Below are 22483 nucleotides of genomic sequence, written 5' to 3' on the forward strand. Positions count from 1 at the left end.
GCGTGCTAAACTAAAAAATTCACTCAAAATTTTTTTTTTTTTTACAATTTTTTTTTTAGTCAGTTCAAACGTAAAATCGAAAAAACGTAAAACGAATGAACGTAAGTAGAGGAGCGTCTGTATAGTTCTGGCATTTACTGTTTCTCTGTTCAGTTTGTTCTAGACATCAATCAATCTATGTGGGAAGCTTTTTTTTCAGGTCTCTTCTGTAACTGTCTTTCTTTAGTTTCTTTTCATGTCCTCTTGTTTCTCTCCTGTCCCACTTTAATAGGTCGTCTCTATCGAGAGCTTCCATCCCTTTCATAGTTCTGAAAATGGTCAACAAGTCGCCTCTTTCCCTTCTCTGTTCTAGTGTTGACAACTGTAATTTCTCCAATCTTTGTTCATATGTCAGATTTGACACTGTGGGTGACATTTTTGTTGCTGCTCTTTGGATTCTTTCTAATTTTCTTATGTTCTTTTTTGTGCTAGGTGCCCACATTGATACAGCATATTCTAATTTCATTCTTATCAGTGTAACAATTATTTTTTAACCATCTCCTCATTTATGTAATCGAAGGCCACTTTCATTGATCTTAATAAGTTGTAAGTCTCTCCAAATAACTTATTAACATGTTTGTGAGGTGTCAAGTCACTTGAGATGATTACTCCTAGGTCCCTCTCTGAGTTTACTTTTTTGACTTCTTTGTTTCCAATCTTATATTGTCCCGAAACTATTTTTACCTTTTCCAAATTCCATAATGCTACATTTTTTTTATGTTGAAGTTCATCTCATATCTCTGGCTCCATTCCCATATTTTATCCAGGTCATCTTGCAGCAATCTGCAATCTTCTTCTGTTTTTACTCCTATCTTTGTGTATATACTTGAAATTTATGGAATAGGTGCTTGTTATGTTTATTTTATTGGTATGATCATGGTGGTTATGATTTTTTCTCCTCATATGAAGTGAATACACACAGTTGTGTAAGGTTATCCATAATAAGGTCATAATTACCACTTACTTTTTTGAAGAGGGTGGTCAACTTAATTTCATGTGAAACCTGTTGACCAATAAGTAATCCTTGTTCCAATTACTAAGTTTGACATCTCTCATTTATTGTATTTGCTTTATTGTCAGATTAAGGCATGCAACATATGAGAAACTGGTCTTACTAAGTGGAGGTGGCCTCTCTCAAGCAATGGAGAAACTTTTGGCACTTGACCCACTTGCACCAATCTTGACACCACAACAGTTGCAGGCTTTAGACCGAAGAGTGCACTTTGTCTTGGCAGCCCTTCACATGTGTGAGGATGAAAAAGGTGGATGGCATCATGTCTTATTTTAGCCTTTCAGAAGGTACCTACAGCTGAGTAAGATTATTTGGTTGTCCTTAGGATAAATATTTAGAGCTGTATTTCCTGCTCATAATTTCAACATTTTGAATGTTCCTGATAGCACAGTCCAGTTAATATTTCAAGCCATTTTCATAGATGTCTTTCATTTTAATAAAAAATGTGAACTGGTTAGGTGAAGACATTTCTATATATATACTCAAAAGGATCAAAGTACCTCATTCTGTTTGTTTTGTATGAAATATTTAAACAATTGTATCTGAATCCCTTTGTATTAATTTACAGAAAACCATGTATTTATTTTCTTTGATTTTCATGGATGAAAATCTGATAGGAAAAAAGAATTATGTATGTCCCAAGAATTGTCACAATACTATTTATCTTACAAACTAAGCAAATTCAATGATCAGTGCCATTGTAGTATCACATTGTTTAGATTGAATTTGTAATGGAGTACTGAATGAGTAAGAGGTAGATGATATATAAAACTGTTAATACACTAGAGAGGATCTAGAAATCCACTGCTGTGTTCACTGTAGTTGGTTACAGAACTAGCCAGGTTACCAGTGACCTTGAACTTACGGCTTTCATTGCTCAGAAAGTCTTCCATTCCAATGATTCAGCCATTATGGAATGAAGGGATTTTTTCACTTGTACATTGTTGATATTTTTTAATGGGCCACTGTATATATTTGATATGTATTGTATTGGAGTGTTCATCCATGCAACTATAATATTTATTAATTTTTCAGTGTACAAGGTGCTAACCAAAAGTTCTAGTAACTTTGATTAGAGGGAACAATAACTGTTGCCTTGAGTTTGACTGGCTGGAAGCCCACAGCCCCACGGTGGCTAGCAACAGTGCCCCTCCCATAGATCTTTCAGGGAAGAAACTGTAGACTGTTGTCTGTATTGTATTTACCTAATTGTAGTATACAGCAAAGTAGCTATACTTGTGGGGTCCTGTCTCTCACTCTCTTATTATCATACATAGCTTCATCTTTGTATATGGGACTGATTCTGTGTTACTGGCTGAAAGAAGTAGGGGAGCAATAGCTGGTTGTCAGGTCTCTGTATGTCAAAAGGTGAGATAAATACAGTTGAAATTGATTGAGAGAGATTTGGCCCAGTCTGGAGGCGGTGAGCCCATTAGGCTGCACGTCTAAATGGAAGTGAAGGGGTTGGGTTGACGAGTTTTGAAAATGAGCACCAGGGAGATGATGTTCTCTGCTGTCTGTCTTGCAGGACCACCACAAGCAAGTACCTATCACTGGTCCCTGTGATATGGCTGTCTGCCTCTAGATGAGGTGAATTACACTGTCAGTGTACTAGTGGGTGAGAACATAAGTGGACATATTGTTGAGGTATGCTCAATTTTGTAATGTCATGTGAAAGGGTATGGTGATTTTAAGATGAATTTATCTCATGGGGCAAAGGATTTACATCAAATTTTGTTTCAAGGTCAACAAGACAGTTGCAGAAACCCACCACTTGCTTCAGAAAGCCTTTGGTGACAGCCCTCAAAGGTCAGAGAACAAAGAGGAGTTATAGAAATGGTAAATTTCAGGGGGAGAGTATAAAGGAGGGATAGCAATAGAAGAAAATCATCTCATCATCCCCTTATGATTAGAGGTTTTACTCGAATGTGATGAATGATGGTTGGGTCTGGTCCTTAGGGGGTGTGCCCAAAATGTCCTTAAAATACTGACTGCATATCTCCATGCAGTCAATATCCCACTGCAGGGAGTAAGTACCCTAGTGTGGGGAGTCATACTCCAGTGTATGGAGTCAATATCCCAATGTGGGGAGTCAGTACTTCAGTACAAGGAGTCAGTATCCCAGTGTGAGGTGTTGATACTCCAGTCCAGGGAATGTGCGTATTTACCTCTAATTGTATTGTAGTATATATTTAGAAATCCCATGTTTGATTTATTTTTTCTTCATTTTCTTTTTCTTATTATCCAAAGCATTTCCCAAAATGTCCAGAAAAGTGGGAGAAATACTGGATTCTTCATCATGACAATGATGATACCCCTGCCTAGACAAGACCTTTGTTATCATCTAGCAGTTTCTGACTTCCAAAAACACAGTACTCATTCTGGCTGAAGGGAGATCATTTTAACATGACTGAAGAGATTCAGAAAGACTCACAGGTGCTGTTCAAGACCTTCGTACTGGAAAACTCCAGGATGCATGGAATCGTGGGGAAAACACTGCAACTACTGTATCCATGCCTCCTGGGACTACACTCAACCCCCCATGTAACAGACCCTGATGCAATGGATCCTCAATTTAGCAGATGAAAAAAGTCCCATTTGTTATAGAGCCAGACGATGGCCTAATTGTCCATTGCTGCATACAATTGTCCAATCCAAGTTCAGGCCACCAACACCAGGCCTGTTGTGTATGTTACAAGTGATAATATGATATTACCATAATATTTTGATGCACATTAAAAGAAACCAATAGATGTATATAGTACCAAATTGTCAACAACGGTCATTTGTCCACTATTTACAGATCCGGTCCATTCGGTTTACATTTGTCAGGAACGGACATTTGGCAGGAATGGATCGGTCCTTGCATGCATTTGTCCGTTAAATGGAGGGTCGAGTGTACTTTGAAAGTGAGAGTAGAAACTAGGAGATAGGGTAAATTATTTTCCTACAGTGGCCAAAGTACTAAAGCTTTTGGATAACACTTGGTATTTTGATTACATGCTATTATAGTAAGAGATGCTCTCATCAGTACACTATTTTTGCATAGTCATGGATACAATTTATGCATTGTTACATTGTGTATACTTTATTGCACTTTGCATTACAACATTGTAAGCATAGTGAAATGTAGATATTACACATAATTTGTGGAGTAAGAATCTGTTGGGGTGTTCCTGCCTGAAGAACCTGTGATGGAGGTGATTCTAGAGGAGACGAGAAGGAAAGGGAGTCTTCTGCTGCTGCTGCCTCTCTGCCCAAATGCACAAGGTTTCTCCTTGTCCCCACCCCAAGGGTGTAACTAGGGGGGATGTGGGTCTCATGCTAGAGAACTAAAGTAACAAATTGATTGATTGTGAAGTGAGTATGCTGGGAGTTCTGAGAACACTAAACACTACAGTTTCTATTTTTTGTGACATTTTTTTTATAAGGTGACTGTGTGTAAGAACATGTTGGTACAATATGTATGTGGATTTAGCTAACCATGACAGGATTAATGTCTTAATTATTTGTCCATTTTATATTTGTGACAGCAGCAGTCAATCTTTTATCCAGCAAGCTCAGGGCCAAAGATTTTTTTTTTTTTTTTTTTTTAATTGTGTAGATTTTGGGGTAAGACTATTTAATACCTTTCACTATAGTGGTGGTTTTCCCTGAAATAGAATCATCTGGCATTAACTAAAATCAGATCTGTAGGAAGCTCGCTGGCTGAGTGGGTTAGGGCATTGTTACTTGTGGTGAAGGTTGAGGGGATGGCGGTTCGAACCCTGCCACTGGTGAGGTTGCACCAAAGCTATGGTTCATGAAATTCCACACTACAAAACCCTCTGTGAGGGGCACCGTCCTAGCCTTCCGTTGGGAGGAGTTTGTGATGTTAAACCATGTCATCAAAGATCTGTAGAATGTGACCTCAACATGGGGGTTGATGAAAAAGTCACTTCACTGTAGTAATGCTTCCTATTCTATTCTGTATATATACTTAAGGGCTTCTTCCCCTTCACTTCAGTGATGCTACCTATTCTATTCTGTATACCAAAAGGGCTATTTTCCCCTTTACAAGGGAGGTAGCCAAGTCAAAGGCACACACCCGCTCCCACCCATTCCATTCCCATCCATCAACATCCCCCCCCTCTCATCTTAGCTCCTTGAGGATGAAGGGTCAGCCCTGTCTCCTGCCTGCTGCCTGGGTCAAAAGCAATGCAGCAAGACACAGCTCATCCTTAGCAAGGCTGCTTCACTTAATCAGTGAGAATAGAGAAATCCCTTTGGGCTGCTTCAAAATATCATCCACACACAAGCATTCCCCACACTCCCCCTATGCCCTTCCTCTTCCCTTCCTTTGCTCAGAATAGAGAGAAAATAGGGAAAACATCATCCCTTGGGGGCTGTAGCAAAGGATGGTCCATACACAGCCATTCTCCACTCAGCCCTATCCCATGTCTTCCCCTTTCCTTGCTCAACAGACATTCCTCTCTTGCTCAAAGCACCTTTCACCACATTTATCCATCTCATTCTTGGTCATCCCCTCAAGCTTCTTAACTAAATGAAATTATTTAGCAGTAGGTAAAATAAGATCTGTAGTGTGCATGAGTGATTGCACCCACGGTAGACTTGTAATATAATGGGAATTGCAGAGGAAGAAACAGTATGTTTCTGAAATGGAGTGTGTGAGAAATATGATAGGTGTTACAAGAATGGATAGAGGAAGAAGTGTGGAAGTAAAGGTAAGAATGTTGGTAGAACAGGGAGTGGTGAGGTGGTTTGGACATATACATACATATACATACATATACCAAGGCTTTTTCCCCCTTACAAGAGAGGTAGCCAAAAAGGAAAAGGCATAAAATCATTTCCACCCATTCCATCCCTGAATACACTCCACACCCCTCCACCTTCCCTCTTATCTTAGCATCTCCTGGATGACTGACGGGTCATCCCTGCACCTTGTCCACTGCCCTGGGTCAGAAGCAGTGTCGCAAGACACAGCACATCCACAGCAAGGCCGCTTCATTAAATCGGCAACCCCCCTCTCTGTCCCCCCATTGCATAAAAGGAGAAGATGGAGAGAAATCCCTTCGGGCTGCGTCAAATTTTGCTCACACATACTACCTCACCCCCCATCCCCCTGCCCATTCCACCTCATTCAATCACAACATCATCCATATACAACCATTCTCCATTCACCCCTGTCTTCTGTCTTCTCCCGTCCTTCCTCAACAGACATTCCCCTCTTCCCCAAAGCCCCCTTCACCCCATCCATCCACCTCATCCTAGAATGTCCCCTCATGTTCACTCCCTCCACATCTGCCTTCTATACCTCTTTTACTAGTCTTTCTTCACTCATTCTTTCCATGTGTCCAAACCATCCTAATATTCTTTCATCAACCCTATCTCCCAACTCCCTTTCCACCCCTGTTCTCCTCCTCACCTCCTCATTTCTCACTCTATCTAGCCTAGTAACCCCCATCATACTTCTCAGACACCTCATCTCAAACACATTCAAACTCCATCTCTCTTCTTCTCTTATGTTCCATGTTTCTGCCCCATACAGTGCTGTTGGCACAATCACTCCTTCATACAGTCTCCTCTTAGCATCCATTCCCAAATGTCTATTCCTCATTACACTCTTTAATCCACCAAGGCATTTACTCTCTTCTCTCAATCTACATTCTACCTCCACCTTCACTCCACCTTTTCCTGCCACATTTGCACCCAAGTATCTAAAACTATCCACTTCCTCCAGTCGCTCTCCCTTAATGCTCACTTCCAGTCTACTGCCACTTTCACCCCTTGTACATCTCATCACCTTACTTTTACCCACATTTATCTTTAGCTTTCTTCTATCACATACTCTCTCAAACTCTGTCACCAACTTCCTCAATCCCTCCTCCGATCCTGCCACAAGCGCAGTGTCGTCCGCAAACAACAGCTGGCAAAGAGAGTGTGGAAAGTAGATGTGGAAGGAGGGAGCTTTAGAAAAGAGAGAAAAAAAAAAGATGCCACTTTCATTTACCTTATTAGGTTGAAAGTTTCTCCGATTATTTTATTGATATGTTTATCCGGTGCCATGTCTTGCTGATTATTACTCCAAGGTCTGTTTCCGAGTTCACTTTTTTAACTTCTTCACCAATTTTATAATTTCTTGATATTCTGTTTTTACTTTTTCCAAACTCCATTATACAACATTTCTTGATATTGAAGTTCACTTCCCACTTTTGAGTCCATTTCCAGATTTTGTCCAGGTCTAACTATAATGATTCATAATTCTCCTCTGTTTTTACTTTCTTTAGTATTTTTGCATCATCTGCAAAGAAATTCATATAACACTCTACTCCTTCATCCATGTCATTTATATACATGACAAACATAATTGGAGCCAGCACTGAACCTTGTGGGACACCACTTATCATTTCTTCCCCCATTCAAGTATTTGTCTCTAATTACTACCCTCATTTTTCTCCATCCATTCCAATAATTTTCCTCTGATGTCACCTATTGATTCTATTTTTCTTATTAGCTTCTTGTGTGATACCTTATCAGATGCTTTTTGTAGGTCTAGAAAGGCACAGTCTGCCCATCCATCGCTCTCTTTTATTATTTCTATTACTCTCGAATAGAAGCAGATCAGGTTTGTTGTACATGTATTTACCTAGTTGTATTTTGCGGGAAGGGGAGCTACGCTCGTGGTGTCCCGCCTTTGTATCTCACAGTGTCTAGTTTGCTCTTAAACTCATAAATGGTTTTTGGGCACACTATTTCATTGTCCAGTTTGTTCCAAGTGTCCACCACTCTGTGGAAAACTGTTTTTCTTCAGATCTCTTCTGTAGCTATGTTTTTTTATTTTCTTTCCATGCCCTCTTGTGCTTCTCCTGTCCCAGTTTAACAAGTCCTCTCTATCGAGTATTTCTGTGCCTTTCATGACTCTGTAGATGGTCAGTAGGTCACCTCTCTCTCTTCTTTGCTCCAGAGTCTGTAACTCCAGTTTAGCCAATCTTTCCTCATATGACAAGTTTGCAAGTGCTCTCTGGATTCTATTTTCTTTATATTCTTTTTGGTACTGGGTGACCACAATGTTGCTGCATATTCTAGTCTAGGCCTTATCAGTGTGACCAATATTTTTAAAATAATTTCTTCGTCCAAATATGTAAATGCTTCTTCAGGCAAGTTGTAGGATTCTCCGACAATTTTGTTTATCTGTTTGTCATAGGTCAAGTTGTTTGAGATAGTTACACCCAAATCTTTTTTGGATCTCTCCTTCTTTACCTCCTTGGTTCCTGATATTCTGTTTTTGCTTTTTCCCAACTCCATTATGCTACACTTCTTAGTATTGAAGTCCACTTCCCATTTCTTACTCCAGTTCCATACCTTATTCAGGTCTTCCTGCAGTGATTCGCAATCCTTTTCAGTTTTTACTTTCCTTAACAGTTTGGCGTCATCTGCAAAAGCTCATGTAACATTTCACTTCATCCTTGCGGTACTCCACTGATCACCTCTTTCCAATCTGAATATTTTTCTCTGAGGACTACTCTCATCTTTCTACCAATCAGGAAATCCTCCATCCATTTTAGTAGGGGTCGCCGATTTAATGAAGCGGCCTTGTTGTGGATGTGCTGTGTCTTGCGACACTGCTTCTGACCCAGGGCAGTGGACAAGGTGCAGGGATGACCTGTCATCCAGGAGGTGCTAAGATGAGAGGGAGGGTGGAGGGGTGTGGAGTGTATTCAGGTATGGAATGGGTGGGAATGATTTTATGCCTTTTCCTTTTTGGCTACCACCCTTTTAATAATTTTTGGTGTGGTACTTTGTCAAAAGCTTTTTGTAAGTCCAGGGAGACACAATCAGCCCATCCATTCCTTTCTTGCAGTATGTCTATTAATCTTGAGTAGAAACATATAAGGAAGAGAAAAGGAGTTTGAATGTGTTTGAAATGAGGTGTCTGAGAAGTATGATGGGGGTTACTAGGCTGGATAGAATGAAAAATGAGGAGGTAAGGAGGAGAACAGGGGTGGTAAGGGAGTTGGGAGATAAGGTTGATGAAAGAGTTTTAGGATGGTTTGGATTCATGGAAAGAATGAGTGAAGAAAGACTAGTAAAAGAGGTATGGAAGGCAGATGTGGAGGGAGTGAATATGAGGGGGCATCCTAGGATGAGATGGAGGGATGGGGTGAAGGGGGCTTTGGGAAAAAGGGGAATGTCTGTTGAGGAAGGACAGGAGAGGACAGAAGACAGGGGTGAATGGAGAATGGTTGTATATGGATGATGCTGTGATGCATGAGGTGGAATGGGTGGGGGGATGGGGGGTGAGGTAGTATGTGTGAGAAAAATTTGATGCAGCCCGAAGGGATTTCTCCCCATCTTCTCCTTTTCTGTATGGGGGGGGACGGAGAGGGGGGGGGGGTTGCCGATTTAATGAAGCAGCCTTGCTGTGGATGTGCTGTGTCTTGCGACACTGCCTCTGACCCAGGGCAGTGGACAAGGTGCAGGGATGACCTCTCATCCAGGAGGTGCTAAGATAAGAGGGAGGGTGGAGGTGGGTGGAGTGTATTCAGGGATGGAATGGGTGGGAATGGTTTTATGCCTTTTTCTTTTTGGCTACCTCCCTTGTAAGGGGAAAAAAGCCTTGGTATATGTATGTATGTAGAAACATATTAAGTTTGTGGTATATGATCTTCCTTGTCTGAACCCAAATTGTCTTGGGTTTATTATATTGTTGTGTGTGTGTGTCATTCAAGATCATAGGACACCAACATAATTGGGGTGTAGAACCTCTGGTTTCCCTCATATTTGGTGAGAAAATCCACTAACACTACATCAACAAAGATTCCATGTTGACTGGCTAGGAAGTATTTTTTTTTTATTTTCCAGATTACTGGGTCCTGGATAAAATATTGGGTACTGTAGTTATGAGAGTTGTGTTTGGGTATATATTTACTGTTGATTGTATGAATAATTATGTGGCACTCTAATTGATAATTTTATGGGAAGAGTTACAAGGTACAATATTAATTCAGTATGTCCATATGTATACAAATTTGTGTTAAATGTTTATATTTTTTTTCTCAATTTCCAGTTTTACTTGGAGCTCTATATTGTAACCAAAGAACTATTGTAGCTTCAAAAAGAAAATTGAATGGCATGACTGTATATTATTTTGAAGCAAAACATATTCAGAGAAGTCAAACAAAATACATTATGAGTTACAAACTAAGTTCACATGCATAGAGTCATGTGCATGATTGCACATATAAATAAATACAGGATAGTGACTTACACATTGTGTAAATGATATAGGTTTCTAGATCAGCTCTATTGTCTTCCTGGCAAACTCATGTATATTATGTAATAATAAGGATTCATGGAGAGTACAAGTACTAGTGTTATGTTAGATATTTACTATGTATGCAAGTGCCACTTGATCATAAGCACAAAATTCAAGTAAAACTTATATTGTATAGATTGCATGAAACCATCCATTATGATCTTAGATATCTGTAAACACTGTTCTTTGGGACCATGGAATTCTTGCAGAAATAATTATACTTGTTGTCTCGAGTTTCACCATCTGGAAACCTGCAGCCCTGCAGTGGATGGCAACAATCCTTGAGCCCTCTCAATCTTTGTGTGAAGAACTTTTAACTTTGGTTTGTGATGTATTAGTATGGGACTGTTTCTGTCACGAGCTAGTAGGAGGAGGGAGGGAGCAGTTGTGGGTTGCCAGCTGTCCTTATGTACAGTGGAGGAAATAAGAGCTGAAGTTGACTGAGAGAGAGATCTTGGGCCCAGTCCAAAGATTAAGTGCCAACCTCTCAGGGCTGTACATCCAGATGGTGTTAAGGATATTGATTGGGTTTGAAAATGAACAGAAGGAAATGATTTTCCCTTCTGTCCATCTTGCACGACCACCACCAACACACACCCATCAATCGTCATGCAGGAGAACCAAGGTAGCAGATCAGTTGATAAACATTTTCCATCCACATAAAGAAGTTTCACTCTAGTCAGTGCACTTAAAAGTGTCTCTTTCAATGTCTACATTTGTAAATGAATATATATATATATATATATATATATATATATATATATATATATATATATATATATATATATATATATATATATATATATATATATATATACAGTGATCAACATAGGATTGGTCCACCAGGGCTCTGGTGGACCAATGCAATGTCAAAAATGAAAACACCTGTGGGTTGAATTTTCACACCATTTGAATATGCCGCCTACCATCGTAGCGCTGTGGGTGGAGCTAATCCTCCCGCCAGAAATCAACACGCTCAGTTGTTGTCTTGCCACCGGTGTGGGCAGGGTTGTTCTGCGGCTGTCCTATCCTGTGTGTTCCGGCCTCATTACCCCCCCTGCCACCTCTTCTAACCTAAAGGAATCCAGTCATAAAACAAAGGAAATAGCTGAACAGGTTGATGTGTATTCACAAAGTGTTAAATGGTGGCTTGCCAATTTTCACCTGGAGGGTGGCCTCTCCACTCCCACTCCGAAGAAGAGGCCTGGAAAAGTACTGAAGACCAGTAAAAGGGTCCAGACAGTTGTAAAATGTTGGGTCGAGTCTAATCCATGAGTGACTGCAAGGAAACTAACCCTGAAATGCTTGGCAAGGTGTCAGTCCAAACTGTCAAGAATCTTCTTCACATTCTCAAACAGAGGCTACTTCCTTTGTTGTATGACCGGATTTCATAGTTTCCAGCGATAAATCCTTACAAGACAACAATTGAGCGTGTTGGTTTCTGGCAGGAGGATTAGCTCTGCCCACAGCTCTACAATGGGAGGTGGCACATTCAAATGGCAAAAAAATTCACCTCCCTTAAGGGTGTTTCCATTTTCGACATTGCATTGGTCCACCAGAGCCCTAGTGAACCAATCCTGTGTCAAGCATTGTATATATATATATACATCATATATACACACGTACATGTGTGCACACTTGTATACACATACACACATGTACATGAGTACAGACGCTCCTCAACTTACGTTTTAATTACGTTCCGAACGGCCGAACGTAAGTTGAAAATGAACGTAAGTTGTTACTGTACTATGACATCTGTAAATTCTATTACCGTATCTTACAAAACACCCCTAAATCATTAATTATACACATAACATTGTAAGATAATAACATTAATTTCAAATAAATTAAATTCAAGCAACATAAATTGAGATGGTGGAGGAGGAGGGGAGGAAGAGGATGAGGATGAGGCAAGGCACTTTCAGTCTGTCGTTTGTGCAATGTAAACAATGGACGCAGCGTCATGCGTAAGTATCGTTTGAACTACGGAGAGTGCGCTAAACTAAAAAATTCACTCAAAATTTTTTTTTATTTTTTTTTTACAGTCAGTTCAAACGTAAAATCGAAAAAACGTAAAATGAATGAACGTAAGTAGAGGAGTGTCTGTATACACAAACAAATGCACACATGTGCTTATATGTACATGTGTACACACATACCTGAGTGTACACATACATGTATACACATGTATTTGTGTACACACATGAGTACATGTACACACACATGCATGCGTAAACATGTACATGTACACAATTGTACATATTCACTCATGTACATGTGCATAAACATATATGCACCCTCATGTACATTTCCACACATGTATATTTGTACTAACGTGCACACACGTATATTTGTACTCACATGTGCACACACGTAGGTGAGTACACGTATGTGTAAACATGTACATGTGCATAAACATACATATTCACACACATGTGCCCACATGCACACGTATATATCCACATGTGCATGTGCACACATGTACATGTGAATACATGTGCATTTGCACACACGTATATGAATACACACATACATTTGTACTAACATACATGTGTACACATGTACATTTGCACATATGTACATGTGTACACATGCACATACATTTGTATATACGTACATTTGTACACTTGTACATATATACACGCATACATTTGTACATACATATGAGTATACTTTAATAAAAGCACATGTACATGTGCAAATGTTGACAAATGCACAAATGTACATGTGCAAATACATGAGCACACGTAAATATGCACGTGTGTACATGTAAATGTGCACATATGTACATGTACTCACATGTACATGTGCTCCTACATACATGTGATCACATGTACATATGCACATGTACATTTATATACATACAGTATATACATGTACATATTATACATACATACATATATATATATATATATATATATATATATATATATATATATATATATATATATATATATATATATATATGCAGAGTCCACTAGGACTAGTGGACTTTGCATATTTGTTATTCACGTGTGACTTGTGAAATTTGTGCAGTGGACAAGGTGCAGGGATAACCTGTCATCCAGGAGGTGCTCAGATAAGAGGGAGGGTGGAGGGGTGTGGAGTGTATTCAGGGATGGAATGGGTGGAAATGATTTTATGCCTTTCCCTTTTTGGCTAGTTCCCTTGTAAGGGGGAAAAAGCCTTGGTATATGTATGTATGTATGTATATATATATATATATTATATATATATATATATATATATATATATATATATATATATATATATATATTTATATATATATATATATATATATATATATATATATATATAACGTATAAATATATATATGTGGAGGGGGCACTCATGTGTGAATAATATTTGACAAATCCTGGGACAGAAAAGGGGGTGGCAGGGGGCAGGGAGGGGTCGCAGGAAGCGTCCTTGCTATGAATGTACTGTATCTTGCTACATTGCTTCTGACACAAGGTAGTGGGTGGGATACAGGGATGACCCATCATCCATGAGGAGCTAAGATGAGAGGGAGGAAAGGGTAGTAAAGTGGGTAGGAGTGGGTAGTATGTGCCTTTGACATGGGGCTACCTCCCTCCCTTATAAGGGGTTAAAGCTCTTGGTATATAGATATAGATATACATATGTAAGGGAAGGTGTGAGGGGAGATTGGTTGTGAATGGATGGTAAATTGACATGGCCCAAAGGGATTTCCCCATGTCTTCTCTAATTACCCATGAGTGGATGAAGAGAAAGGGTTGCCATGTAGTGGAAGTAGATCGGCTTCAGCTGTGGGGTCCTGGTGTGGAGATGCTGTGACTTGCTGCATTGCTTCTGACCTAGGCAGTGGGCAGGGGATAATGGTGTTGGATGGGTGTTCAAGGGTGGGTGTATGCCTTGGTTGAGTACCTCCCTTATAAGGGAGAAGAAGCCTTTTGAGTTCCATTGTCTTGGTTCAGTATTGTCCTTGTAAATAAAAATGCTGGTGAAATATAATGCATTCTTAAGGATCACTGTGTGCATAATTTGAGCATAATTTGACAGTTTATGGCATTTTTACAATTTACAGAGGCTGGCAGGCATTACAATGGTTTTAATGGATATATTGTTAGAATATCAATTTCATTCAATATTATATCTCAAATTTCCATTAAATCAGTTTATATATTGTCTGTAGTTTTTGGCGATTCATTCTAAAGAATAACATGAGCAGGCTAACCATGACAGAAATATAAGCTTTAAAACATTTATTTTCCCACTTTGGAAGATAAAGATTCCTTTATACCTACATAATATGAAGAGACCTTTTACAATAGGATTGATTCCCCTGAATACTTTCAATGTCTGTAAAACATCCCTTTGTGCCAAGAAAACTTCAGCTCAGGTATGTTGAGGAGATGAAGCTCATTAGTTTGCATAATCATATGGATTTTTTGTAGTTATAAGTATAGGTCAAATTTTAAGTTGTTACTGTAAAATTTAGACCACATGTTATGTGACATTACAACTGCAATAGGTAGACATGTAAGAAAATAATTTCCATAGTGCCAAAACCCTGTAAGTGTCCAACCTTGTGGACACAGAGCTCTTGCATTGATAGAAGAAAGCAATATACAACTTTCTTGACAAGCATATTATAAGATTATTTTTAGGAAAATATTTGGAACATGAAATAGCAGTAAATTTTTTATACATAGTATGGGAATTTCAATAACCTAACTTGAAACTACAGCCTAAAATTATGTTCTATATATTATTTACACAAGTTTCTCATCAATGTGGGTACTGTCCACAGTGTACCCCAACAGGTTGTAGTAAACTAGCACTTAACTTTAAAAACCATTTCAATAATGTTCTTGGCTTGCAGAAGAAGGGGCATATCAATCGTATGCCCCCTAAAGGTAAAAGCTCCTTGAACTGATAAATATTAAAAGCTATAAATGACTTGCATTAGGTAATTATCCACTGAAGCAGAAATGTGTTGATTGCCATTACAGTGACATTAAAATCATAACCATGCTATAATTTTATTTTTACTGTATACATACTCCACCACACATTAATCTATCTCTTTGCTTATGAGATCCTAACCTGACACCCTAACCATCAACTTGCCCTTCCCTTTCAACTTGGTTTCACTCAACGTTCATATTGAATATCGAAGCCCCCCCCAAAAAAAGAAATCCTGGGTAATCAGAGAATGGATTCGAGTACCAGGGTTGGTAATCAGTTTCGTCATCTCAGATCTGTGGGATTCGGGTCCAGTACTTGGAAAATATGTTATGTGCAAAAAGATCTATATACCTGTTTTGTGGACTATGAAAAGGCATTTGACAAAGTAAGACACAAAGAATTAATAGAGATGTTGAAGAAAATAGGGGTGGATGGGAAGGATTTAAGTTTAATTGCAAATCTTAATTGGAAGGAAGAAGCAGCAGAGAGAATAGGAGAACTGTCCAATTGGCAAAAGATGTGTAATGTCACCAGACCTGTTTAATTTATACAGTGAGATAATCATGAGAGATATTTACCATCTAAAAGGAGTAACAGTAGGAGGAAGAAATCTCAATAATATTAGATATCCAGACAATACTGTGTTACTCACAGAATCGGAAGCTCAGCTACAGGAATTAGTTACAGCACTAGTAGAAGTAAGTAGAAACAGGTCTAAATGTGAATAAAAAGAAAACAGAAGTGATGGTAATGACGAAAGAACAAGAAAGTCAAAGTGTAAGAATTCAAGTAGAAGGAAGAATATTGACACAGGTGGACCATTTCTTACCTAGGAAGCATGTTAACTTGGGATGGGAAAAGGGACAAAGAGATAAAGAGAAGGATAGCCATAACAACAACAATAATAAAATAAACATGAGAACAAGAAACAATAACAACAATAAAATAAACGAGAACAAGAAACAATAACAACAATAAAATAAACATGAGAACAAGAAAAAGATTTGTAAAATGTTACACTTGGTCAGTATTATTATATGGATGTGAAACTTGGACAAATAGTAAACAAATGCAGGACAGGATAAAAGCAGTAGAAATGTGGATTTGTGGATGCTGAAAATGTGGAATGCTAAAATGTGGATGCTGAAAATTTCATGGACAGAATTTAAAACAAATGAAGAAATACTGCAGCAAATAGGAACACAGAGGGAAATGATAACTATCAGGAGAAGACAGTTACACTTTGTAGGACACATCATGAGAAAACAACAATTAGAACATACGTGCCTATTGGGAAAAATAGGAGGAAAGAGGGCAAAAGGAAGACCACACAGAAAATATGTAGATGGGTTAAGGACATCTGTAGGAGAAGAAATAACAATTGCAATCTTGTTAAGAAGAGCCTTGTTGTGCAGAAAGGAATGGAGCTCCATGGTGGCCAACGTCCAAGTGGATACAGCACCCCGGTAAGGCAAGGTAAACTCAAATCCTGCCCAGGGATGTCATTTGGTGGGATTTTTCCACAAATTCGTTGGAAAAATTTGCTAACATGGGATGTTTTGTGAGCAACCACAACTTACAAAAAACACTTACAACCACCACTTACAACCATAACTTACAACCACAACTTAAAACCATGACTTACAACCACCACTTACTCACCACTTACAACCATGACTTACTACCACAAATTACAACCACCACTTACATGTCACACCACATATTCCCCTTGCTGACTCACAACACTATTTTAGGCCACTACACTCCACAAACACTCTTCTGATAAACCTCACCCAAAGAATTTTAGATGGTGTTACGTCCATAGACGTAAATTTATGTTACTGATTTCATTGTATAAATAATTTGTATTGTACGTCCGTTAATGTCACGGTATGATTTTGTGCATTATACGCATTAGTCAGAGTCGCCCAATGTGTGGGCTATATGCTGTTAGAGGAAGGGACAAGTCACGTATAATGTCGCAATCCTCCACTTCACCATTGTAAAGTCGAACGAGTCAACAGACGTAGGGACCTATGAGAGACGCACAAGTCGGTGAGTGATTGCTTTAGTATGTGATGTCATTTCAACGTCAAATTTGTGATGTGAGTTATGTCACAATTTTTGAAATTGTGACACCCGGCTCGCTGTCTCACCTTCCCATTTTCTCGTCTGATTTCTCACCGTTTCAGCCCTTCATTCCCTATACTCGGGGGAATTACCAGAGTCCTTAAGACTTCTAGTAGCTACATCCTGTCCTTTCTCCTCCTCGTTATCCTCTTCATCTGTCATGACATTTTTGACAATCAATTTCAGTGCCTTAACGAAGGGAGAGACTTCTAATTATCTAGAAACTTTTGATTTGTGTTCTCAGAGCCATGCTCAACGGTTTTCGCGCCCACACAAAGCGCCCAAACACACCCCCTCCCCCCCCTGCGCTCCGCCACATATTTGTTTAAGCTAGGCAATTAGAATAATTAGGATTGTGTCTAACCCGCTCATGAACAGTGTCTACCTCAAGGAACAATTGCAACTGTGTCACCTCCCACATGAACATTATTCGTAGTACCCTTCACAACTAGGGACGGAGATGTAGAACTATTGGCAACGTCGGAAGCCGGCTAGCGGACATCATGACCTGACCTGCCGCAGGACACAGGCAGTCTAAGCATCGAGTTCATCAAAGGAGGTCAGACCGCTCGATCTCGGAAGACCAAGCGTGTCCTTTCCTCCCTCATGTGACTGTTGGGGATTTATATCCTCGTGAGCAAATCGAGTGTCGATTATTTGGGTATAAACCCCTCAAGCAAAAACTCTGAGTGTAGTGCGATTGACCGGGAATACGCCGATGAAGTGACTTACAACCCCCATCACAGCGCGCCCAGGCCGTCCACCCCCCGCCCCCACCAAACGAAGCGGCGCCGATCGAAGCTCAGCAGGAGATCATGCTAATTGAAGACGTCTCCACAAGCAAGACACTTATTAAGTACAAATTCATTAACAATTTCTTAAGCTAGGAACGCGCGCAGGGAATAGATAGGATGTATGTATGAAATCCAACTGTTAAAACCCTTATTTAATCAAGATATATTTCTAGTGTTTAATTATTTAAATTCATTAAAACTCACAATAGGAGTTCTGGGTTTCATTAGCCTAGGACGGTTCACTTAATGAGTTGTCCCATCATACCCCTCCCCCCTCTTTGATTTACGCTCACGCTTGCCTTGGAGGGAAGGCGAGTGGTCCCGAGATGTGATACAAATCGCCTGGACTTCGGTTCCCCAACTGCAGCTATCTTCCCCCTCCCTTCATCAATCACTTAAGGTGCGTGTTACCCTCACCACCTCATCTACCACCTTCTTCCACTGTCCAGGAATTTGCATCAAGTTACGACTCAACGTATTGATCAATACTTGTATATTTTCTGTTATTAATTGGCATTTATGTATTTAATGTAATGTTGTACAAATTTTTTGACAATAAAAACATTCTTTTTAGAATGACCTGCAGTCAGCGTCCATTCGGAGCTCCATTTATTCCCTACGTATCATAAGAAGACAATAATTTGCCGACAATACCCTACAGTCATTCGACTTGAGTCACCGTCATGGAGCAGGCCAAGGTGGTGAGACGACAGAGGAAAGCAGCGGTCACACGTCACCTGGGAACCTTGTGCCGGTTAATCGCTGAGGAAGACATAGCCGGCATTACGGACAGACTGGACCGTGTCCGTACATCCTACGATGAATTCGAATCGGCACACGACACTTACCAAACGTTCCTGGGCAACAATGAAAGTGAATTGGAGGCCAGCGAGTCATGGTACAAAGAAACTGAAGAGGAGTACATAAAGGTGATAAAGGACGCCAGGGCATTCCTTAAGGTAAGGACTCAAAGTGAAATTCCATGTGCGAAGTCCCGCGTAGACAGTGAAAATAGTGAAAATGAACGTTTAGACGTCTCATCGGCCGAACTAGTTGGGATCTTAAATGTACCCAAAGTTGAATTAGATGTGTTTGAAGGGAACCCTCTTGAGTATAATCTCTTTATGACAATTTTTGATGAACTCGTAGACAGTAAAGTGAGTGACCCTCAGATCAAATTGACTCGTCTATTACAATACACCAAGGGACCGGCGAAAGCTGCCATAAAAAATTGTGCGTTGGTGGGAAATAGTGCTAGTTACGTACAAGCCCGCGATATATTGAAACGCAGGTTCGGTAATTCTCACCTTGTGTCTCAACAAATTGTTAATGATTTAAAAAATGGTAAGATGGTATCTAAGCCTCAAGAGTTGAGGCAATTGGGTGATGACTTAACAATGGCAGTTGCTACTTTTGGAAAATTAGAATTGTATGAAAGGTTTAACACTCAAGAGTATATCTTAGATATTTTACAGAGGTGTCAGGGATTCGTTCGTAACAAATGGAAACAGAAAGCTCTAAGTCACAAACGAGAAACGGACACATACCCATCTCTCAGTCAATTCGCTGAGTTTATCAATGTCATGGCAGATGAGGCATGTGATCCGGTTTATGGATTGCAATCCACAGGTAAGGGTCAAAATGTGAAGAGCACAAGTTGTAATGTAGCAGCATCTGAGTCTAAATACCCCGTCAAGTTAGGGCGTGCTGGTAGCACATGTGTGGTGTGCGGGGAAGGACACAGACTGTTCTACTGTGAGGAATTTAAAGGCATGAAACCTGAATGTCGGTTAGAAGTTGTAAAAAGACACAAGCTGTGTTTCAATTGTTTATTAGGTGGGCACGGGGCTAGCAAATGCTTCAAACAATCCATTTGTTCAGTTCCTGGATGTGGTTTAAAGCATACAAAATTCATCCACGTCCCGGCAAAGGACTCTCAGGGTAATGTGGGCGTAGTTGAAAATTCGGAGTGTCAAGAATCAAGTGTGGTCATGAATGGTTATGTTAATGGTGCTCGATCGAAGATTTATTTACCCATTTTACCAGTTGTCGTGGATAATAAACTTAAGGTCACGGCGTTGTTAGATAGTGGATCAGACACTACTTTCGTCACGGAAAGGGTGGCCCTCGAGTTGGGTCTGAAAGGAGACCTTAAGGAGTACACCATGAGTACAGTAGGGGGGACCATTGAAACTCATTCAAAGGTAGTATCCCTTAGCCTTACGTCACCGGATGGTAGACGAGAGGCCAGCGTTACAAATGTCATGGTCGTCCCGAGAGTGCCTGTTAGGCAACCACCTGTCAAAATTGAGATTGATAAATTCCCCTACTTAAAGGGCATACCTTTGAATACTAGTCAAGTATCTGAGCCAGACATTTTGATAGGCATGGACAACGCTTGGCTCCTAAAGCCATTGGAGGTCAGAGGGGGCTCAGGCGGGAATAAGCACCTACCTTATGCAACGCGGACCTACTTTGGATAGTCTGTAAATGGCCCAATTGGTACGGGTAAGTCATATAATGTCGGCTCGTGCTTTGCAAGCTCGATCGAAGCAGATATTGAGTGCTTGTGGATGATGGAAAATGAATGTGAAGACAGGGTACCATCTCAGAATGACCAGGTTATCAACCTTTGGGATAAGGAAACACGATACGAAGATGGGCATTATGTACTGCCAATACCTTGGCGAGGTGAGCCAAACTTGCCCAATAATCGTGACGTCGCCGAGAGACGATTAAGAAGTTTGTACAAAAGGTTGGTGAAATCCGGCATATTGAATGTATACTCTGAGAATATTTCAGATTTGTTGAAGAAGGGGTATGCAGAGTATGTTCCCGAGACTGATTTAAAGAGAGATGATGGTAAAGTTTGGTACCTCCCGCATCACGCTGTTACGAGCGAAGCCAAACCAGGCAAGGTGAGAGTCGTATTCGACTGTGCTGCTCAAAAGAACGGAGTCAGTCTGAACAGTCAGTGCCTACAGGGCCCAGACCTGAATAATAAGTTGATTCACGTGTTACTCAGGTTTCGCCAATATCATTACGCCATCACGGCCGACATTGAGGCTATGTATCACCAAGTCAAAATTCCCATTAGCGATAGAGACGCTTTAAGGTTCCTATGGTATGTTAGCGATGAAATAAGAGAGTTAAGAATGACCTCGCATCCCTTTGGCGGAATATGGTGCGCTAGTAGTAGCACCTATGCCTTGCGGAAGGCTGTAGAAGACATGCAACCTTGTGAGGAAGTAAAAGACACGCTACTCCGGTCATTTTACGTTGACGATATGTTGAAGTCCGTAGCGTCACCTGAAGAGACAATTAAGGTGATTGAAGATACTAGAAGTGTCCTCAGACACGGAGGGTTTAACTTAACCAAATTCATGATTAATGACGTCAAATTGCTAGAGAGCATCAGTGAGCAAGACAGGGCTAAGGAAGCAAAGGAATTGACATCAAATGTGCATAGCAAAGTGCTTGGGATTAAATGGGACGTCGAGAACGACTGTTTCTTTTTCGTTAGTAAGGGTGTTCAAACACAGAATGTGACTAGACGAGTTATGTTGAGTCAACTTGCTTCGACTTACGATCCTTTAGGTTTAGTTTTGCCAATCATTGTTCCAGCCAAGATTTTGTTCCAGGAGGCGACTAGGCTTAAGATGTCTTTGGACGAAAATATTCCTATATCTTTGTGTCAGAAGTGGTTGAAATGGATAGCTTCACTATATGAAATCTCGAGACTTCGCTTCCCTAGATGTGTTTTGCCTTTAGAGTGGAATGGTTGTACTTCAGAATTACATCATTTTTGTGATGCAAGTGAGGTTGCATTTGGTGCTTGCACTTATATCAGGACAATCGATCAAGATGGGAAAGTACACGTAGCTCTGCTAGCCAGTAAAGCGAGAGTAGCTCCCATCAAAGGAGTTACTATAGCAAGATTGGAAATTTCGGCTGCCGTTGAAGCAGCCAAATTAGATGTTGTTGTTAGAAGAGAGTTGGATATCCCCTTGCTCAAATCTAACTTCTGGTCTGACAGTACTATAGCTCTGGCAGAACGAGACAAGAAGGTTCGAGACCTTTGTGGCGAATCGTGTCACACTCATTAGACAGGTTTCAGAGGCTAATCAGTGGCATCATGTTAGTGGTGATGAGAATCCTGCAGATGTACTATCTCGGGGATGCTTTGTAGACAATTTGCCAGCTTCTTGGATTAATGGTCCTCCCTTCTTGTCGAAT

The 22483-nt window shown here is 40.1% G+C and overlaps 3 protein-coding genes across 4 annotated transcripts in view; all 3 read left to right on the top strand.

The window, feature by feature from the left end:
- The window catches only part of LOC143038963 (glycosaminoglycan xylosylkinase-like), a 68413-nt gene extending 62528 nt beyond the window's left edge, over positions 1–5885 (top strand). For both annotated transcript variants that reach the window (XM_076208798.1, XM_076208799.1), the window contains exon 9: positions 1120–5885. In XM_076208798.1, the coding sequence (XP_076064913.1) occupies positions 1120–1327 (208 nt within the window). In that variant the 3' untranslated portion in view covers positions 1328–5885. The remainder of the gene's footprint in view (positions 1–1119) is intronic.
- A 13045-nt stretch (positions 5886–18930) lies between these two features.
- On the top strand, positions 18931–20730 carry LOC143039139 (uncharacterized). The gene has a single exon (XM_076208998.1). The coding sequence runs from the start codon at positions 18931–18933 to the stop codon at positions 20728–20730; it is 1800 nt and encodes a 599-aa protein (XP_076065113.1).
- A 93-nt stretch (positions 20731–20823) lies between these two features.
- LOC143039140 (uncharacterized) lies at positions 20824–22353 on the top strand. The gene has a single exon (XM_076208999.1). It carries the CDS (start codon positions 20824–20826, stop codon positions 22351–22353), a length of 1530 nt encoding a protein of 509 aa, XP_076065114.1.
- Positions 22354–22483: the final 130 nt, after the last annotated feature.

This window comes from Oratosquilla oratoria, chromosome 25, assembly GCF_046742065.1.
Source record: "Oratosquilla oratoria isolate Oo_2021 chromosome 25, ASM4674206v1, whole genome shotgun sequence".
Lineage (NCBI taxonomy): Eukaryota > Metazoa > Arthropoda > Malacostraca > Stomatopoda > Squillidae > Oratosquilla > Oratosquilla oratoria.

Excerpts from the sequence above, each read along its gene's own strand:
- LOC143039139 (XM_076208998.1), top strand. The coding sequence starts at position 18,931 with ATGGAGCAGGCCAAGGTGGTGAGACGACAGAGGAAAGCAGCGGTCACA.
- LOC143039140 (XM_076208999.1), top strand. The coding sequence starts at position 20,824 with ATGGAAAATGAATGTGAAGACAGGGTACCATCTCAGAATGACCAGGTT.